This window comes from Palaemon carinicauda, chromosome 1 (assembly GCF_036898095.1).
Source record: "Palaemon carinicauda isolate YSFRI2023 chromosome 1, ASM3689809v2, whole genome shotgun sequence".
NCBI lineage: Eukaryota > Metazoa > Arthropoda > Malacostraca > Decapoda > Palaemonidae > Palaemon > Palaemon carinicauda.
In genome coordinates this window covers 291,344,553-291,350,552 of record NC_090725.1, presented here as the reverse complement: position 1 = coordinate 291,350,552, position 6,000 = coordinate 291,344,553, and the positions used below count along the sequence as shown (strand labels likewise).

General features: G+C 46.0%; 1 protein-coding gene across 2 annotated transcripts in view; it reads right to left on the bottom strand.

Moving 5' to 3' along the window:
- Positions 1-274: 274 nt before the first annotated feature.
- mib1 (mind bomb 1) overlaps positions 275-6,000 on the bottom strand; it is a 92,303-nt gene continuing 86,577 nt past the window's right edge. For both annotated transcript variants that reach the window (XM_068378058.1, XM_068378065.1), the window contains exons 9-12: positions 1,793-1,893; positions 1,459-1,599; positions 963-1,160; positions 275-445 (exon numbers count right to left, since the gene is read on the bottom strand). In XM_068378058.1, the coding sequence (XP_068234159.1) occupies positions 290-445; positions 963-1,160; positions 1,459-1,599; positions 1,793-1,893 (596 nt within the window). In that variant the 3' untranslated portion in view covers positions 275-289. The remainder of the gene's footprint in view (positions 446-962; positions 1,161-1,458; positions 1,600-1,792; positions 1,894-6,000) is intronic.

The window sequence follows — 6,000 nt, the reverse complement described above, 5'->3', positions numbered from 1 at the left end:
ATTGGTTTATAAGAAATCCACAAACAGCATTTGATCCAAGTTGGATTGGTTCATAAGAAATCCACAAACAGCATTTGATCCAAGTTGGATTGGTTTATAAGAAATCCACAAACAGCATTTGATGCAAGTTGGATTGGTTAGAACAACCTTTAACGTAGCTTGGTGAATACAGTACTTAGTAACGCTTAAACTTAATGTGTACGCACTTGTTGTATATGAATGATGGGGTCATGATAAAATTAAAAACTTTTAGTGAATGGGTTGAGATAAATGTAAATCATGACTACAATTACCTTGGATTGCCGCGAAGAGCTGCATGGTGAAGGGAGTTGAAGCCGTTGTTGTTGGTCAAAGTGATGTCCGCGACGTGATCCAGAAGTAGCGTTAGGATATCATCCCGTTTTTTGGAAATAGCATCATGAAGTGGAGTGTCACCTTCATGGTCCTAAAAAAAAGATTTATAATACTTGGGTTACAAACTAACCTCACTAAATAGGAAAAAAAAAAAAAATTGTAAAATGATAAATAAATAACTAGTGTATTGCTAACATGAATAAGCATAAAATACAGAAAAATAAAAATTCTAACTTGCACTTAACCCTCTTACCCCCAAAGGACGTACTGGTACGTTTCACAAAACTCATCCCTTTACCCACGTGGACGTACCAGTACGTCCTTGCAAAAAAATGAGATAAAAAATTTTTCTTTCAATATTTTTGATAATTTTTTGAGAAAATTCAGGCATTTTCCAAGAGAATGAGACTAACCTGACCTCTCTGTGACAAAAATTAAGGCTGTTAGAGAAATTAAAAAAAAAAATATACTGCAAAATGTGCTGGGGAAAAAATAACCCCTTGGGGGTCAAGGGTTGGAAATTTCCAAAAAGCCTGGGGGTAAAAGGGTTAAATAACTGAAAAAATTCCATAATGCTGATCTTACTGCATTCTTAAAAATGACAATACCTGAAGACTTGGGTGACCTCCCAGTTCAAGGAGAATTTTGACTACTCCCACATGGCCTTTATTAACGGCAACATGAAGTGGAGTCTGCCTTCGTTTGCTTCGAGCATTCAAGTCTGCCCCGGCACTTGCTAATATTTGAACTACACCAGGCTCATCACCATAAGCAGCGTGGTGGATGGCTCTGTCTCCATCTTTATCCTGCAAAAGAAAAATTACATATCCTGGTTACCAAAATAAAAGATACAATTAAGAGTAAGCAATAGCCATACGAGGATCAAAGAGCATAAGCTTTATGATATATATCTATTGCATAGCGCTAAAATTCACTGCAGTATTATTAGTCATTGCTAATTGTAATAGTTTCCATTTTGGAAAAAAAAAGAAAAAAAAAAAAAAAAAAAAAGGAAACATTTCAGTTGTAAAAACACTTACTCTTTATCACCATAAAAGAGGATGAAATCAAATTATCATTTACATTGCAAGTGGGGTACTTTACCTCCTTTTCCACTTGAGCATTATATCTGAGCAAGATGTGAATGACCTCCAAATGTCCATTTTGGCTAGCGGCTTGCAAAGCTGTATGACCAGCAAAAACGCCATTGACGTCCACGTCCCCTTTTTTCAGAATTTCATCCACCTAAAGGAAATAAAAGGAATAAATAACTTCAATATATCTTTTTACCTGTCGAAAAGCTAAAGTGCTAGGATCAAATGTATACACTGTATATAAAACATATTCATAATACAATGATATTTCAAGTTCAATTCAATACTGCACAGCATTAGTTTACAACAGTAACAGGTAATTGTCATAAACAATATTCACATACCTTTTGTGCATCGCCAGTAGCTGCAGCCTTTACTAATTCTTCATTTAAATCACCAGAGACATGAGCTTCAAATATCTTTTTAAGTAGCGCACTCAATCTCTCTGATGGGATAAACGATATCTTTCAGCAATAGGAATACAGTAGTATTTCTTGATACAATAATATAAAGCTATTACTAAACACATTAGAAATTCATTAGTCCAGCATCAGTAACAGTGAATGAGTGATTTATCATTGGCCACCTGTGGCTGATAATGGCAAGTACAGTACATAGAAAATGAATGAGTAGACATGAACACATGAAACACCATCCCTGATAGAGGCAGTTCAGGAGAGCTATATATTCCAATGTGAACACCTGTGTGCTACATTCCCCAGTGTGTTACCAGATCCACAAAAGAATCGGCATTAAACTAAACATGACAAATTCGGAGATGATTTGTATTTTTCCTAACCATACAAACCTCATCTATTTACATAGGGTTTACTTTCGGCGTAGCTGAAATGACAAGCCATTAGATTTTAACGAGGGTTAAACTACCCCCGCGCTAGTTAGCACGGAGGTAAGGGAAGGGTAGCTAGCTACCCCTCCCCCCCACACACTGGTGAGCTGCCTCACTTCACTTAGAGGTACGACTTGTCTTCGGGGACAGGGCTAGCAGACAAGTATGTGTATCTCTGAATTTGTCATTTGTTCCGTAACCGAAATACAAACCACGCTATTTACATAGGCTGACTTAGCCTTAGGCAGGGTGGAAAATCCCCAGCCTTACTGGCTTTGGCTTATCCGGGGACTCAGAATCCGAGTGAGCAGCACTCGAGAAAAAGAGTCCCTGCACCTCGCAAGTTTCTTGCTACGCAAGAAACGAGCAGCCTACATAAGCTTGTGTGTGGAGGGAAGAAGTGTGACTTGTCCTAGGAAGTCGACCTAAGTCCTTTAGCTGGAATTCTAGGCTAGGACGTTCCCAATACCACCTCGTCAGGGTATGGGGGACGCGACAGTATTAACTTAATACTAAGAACACAAGGAAGCATGGTTTACCTGCAGAGGTTTGAGGTCAGCTATGCAAAGAACCCAGGATGCTGCTTTCCCCAAAAGAGGGGAGGATGAAGAAAGAAGTAAGGGCCAGACATACTTCTTTCATTCATGCAGTCTAAAACCGGGTAACAATGCCCTCAACCTTCTGCTACCTGTCCATTAAGGAGCCTGAGGTTAGACCAGCTGTTGTGTAGCCACCACAGGGCCGATAGAAAACGTATCGAGGCTCCTATGGGTCACATCCTGCAGGTAGTGGGCTGTGAAGGTCGTTTGACGCTTTCAGACTCCGGCTTGTAGCACCTACGTCACAGAGTTGTTCCTCTTGAAGGCCAGGGACGTTACGATGCCTCTGACATCCTGTGCTCTAAGGCAACGTGACGGAGGAGGGTCTGGATTCAGGGCGTGATGGATGACCCTTTGAATCCAAGCTGAAAAGGCATTCTTGATGACCCTCCTCTCCGTCCTCCCTGTGCTCCCAAACAGGGCTTGCACGTGAAGACGAACTGCAGCTGTTCTTTAAGATAACCCCTCCGACTCCTTACTGGGAATAGTAGGAGAAGGTCTGGGTCATCTGTTACAGAACGGAGACTCGCGATCCTGAAGGAGTCGAACCGAAGGTCTGGGACTCCAAGATTTTGAGTCTAGTAACCAACTCAGGGACAAACCTGAACGTTACCTCCTCCTATCCTCTTGAATGGGCGACGTCGTACGAGAGACCATGAAGTTCGCTGACACGCTTGGCCGAGGCCAGAGCGAACAGGAGCACCGTCTTCCAAGACAGGTGACGATCAGAAGCCTGGCGTAATGGTTCGCAAGGAGATCTCTTAAGAGCCCTAGGAGCCCGAACCATGTTCCATGGAGGAGGACTCACTTCCGACTGGGGGCAGGTAAGTTCGTAGTTTCGTATGAGCGAAGAAGATCCAGCGAGGAGGAAATGTCTATTCCTTTCAGCCTGAAGGCCAGGCTTAAGGCTGAGCAATAGGCTTCCACTGCTGAGAGCGAAAGGCGCATTTCCTCCTGCCGATATACAATAACTCCGCTATTGCTGGAATAGTGGCATGAAGGGGAGAGGTACCTCTCCCACGACACCAACCACAGAAGACTCTTCACTTCGCCTGGTAGACCCCTGCGGATGACTTTCGCAGGTGTCGAGACATCCGCTCCGTGAAGCCGAAGCGGTGCTACGGCTTGTGGTAGATGTCGCAGTGTGGTTGTTTGAGTAGCTTGTGTCGTGGGGGAAGCTCTCTCAGGAGTTCTGTCAGGAGATGCAGAAGTTCCGGGAACCACTCTGCATGATGCCGCAGCGGAGCTATCAGAGTCATCGACAGGTTGACCGATAGTCTGGTCTTGTTGAGCCCCTTCTCAACAGACAGAACGGTGGGAAGACGTAGACGTCGATGTTGTCCGACCGTTGTAGGAAGGCATCTAGCCAGAGTGCCTTGGGGTCTGGGACTGGGGAGTAGTACAGCGGCAGCTTGAAATTCAAGGCTGCCGCAAACAGGTCCACAAGGTCAGGACTTGCTGGCTACCAGGGGGGGTCGAAGACCACTCGGTACTCTCTATCTGTGAGGCCCTGCTCAGACTGTCGGAGAGCACATTCCTTTGCCCGGAATGAAGCGAGCCGATAGGGTATTGAGTGGACTTCGGTTCATCTCAGTATCTCTACTGCAAGATGAGAGAGCTGTTATGAAAAGGTACCTCCCTGCTTGTTGAAAAAAGCCACTACCGTGGAGTTGTCGTTCATGGAGTGACTCACCAGGGTCTGTTGGAAGTTTTGAAGGGCCAGAATACGGCTTTCATTCCTAGCAGATTGATGTGGAGGTACCCTTCTGGTTCTGACCATAGGCCTGATTCAGGATGTGGCCCCCCCCCCCCCCTCTTTCTTTTGACGAGTCCGAGAACAGCATCAAATGCGGGGGAAGGACGAGAAGATCCATTTCCTTGCAAAGGTTTTCGCAGGTCAACTACCACTGCAGGTCCATTCGTTCCGCTGGTCCCAGAGGGACCAGAGTGTCCGGGGAATCGTTGTCTTGATTCCACCGGGACTTGGGCCGCCAATGCAAGGATCTCATCGTGAAGCGGCCGTTTGGAACTAGCCTGGACAAGGAGGAAAGGTGACCTAGGAGGCATAACCAAGATTGAGCTGGAAGCTCTCCTCGTCTGAGGAAAGGTTCTGCGACTCTTCTCAGCCTTGCTATCCTGACATCTGATGGGAAGGCTTGGAGATTGGAGTCTAATATCATACCTAGATATCCCAGTTGTTGAGATGGAAGCAGAGAAGACTTCTCGAGAATTACCATGATCCCTAGATCTTGGCAAAGTCTTAGGAGTTTGTCTCGGAATCGAAAAAGGGTCGATTCCGAGACTGCCTGGGTTAGCCAGTCATCCAGAAAGTGAAGGAGACGGATGCCACTCCTGTGCGGCCATGAAGATATCAGGGTGAACATTCTGGTGAACACCTGCGGTGCTGTGGAGAGATCGAAACACAGCACCTTGAACTGGTAAATCTTGTTGTCTAGGCTGAATTTCAAGTACTTCCTGGAAGACGGATGGATTGGGATCTGGAAGTACCCGTCCTTCAGATCCACAGAGCATATGAAGTCTTGTGGTCTCACTACAAGCCTGATCGACTCTGCTGTTCCACGCTGAACGAAGTTTGTTCGACAAACTTGTTCAGGGCTGAGAGGTCGATGACAGGTTTCCAGCCTTCAGACTATTCTTACAAGAAAAAGTCGACTGAAGAAGTCGGGGGGGAGCCGTGGATGACCTTTTGGAGACCATCCTTCTAGAGCATGGTCTCGACTTCTGCCCGAAGGGCTAGCCCTTTTGCCAATCCCATGGCATAGGAGTTCAGCGACACTGGATTCGCTGTCAGTGGAGGTAGAGATGTAAAGAACGGGACGCGATATTCTTGGCTGATCACGGAGATCGTGCAGGAATCGGCCCCGAGTTGCTGCCACTTGAACGCGCAACCTTAGGCATCCCCCCACTGGGGACCATGCAGGGGGGTTGCCAATCCTAGCGTTTGCGGCCTCGGCCGCTCCCTCTAGGATTATTGCCTCCCCAGGAGGACTTCCCGCCCTTCTTGTCTCTGACAGGAGGGGGCTGCTGTTTAGACACCTTGTCTTAGCTGCCGGGGCCGGTTCCGATGTCCTAGGCTGACGAGGCT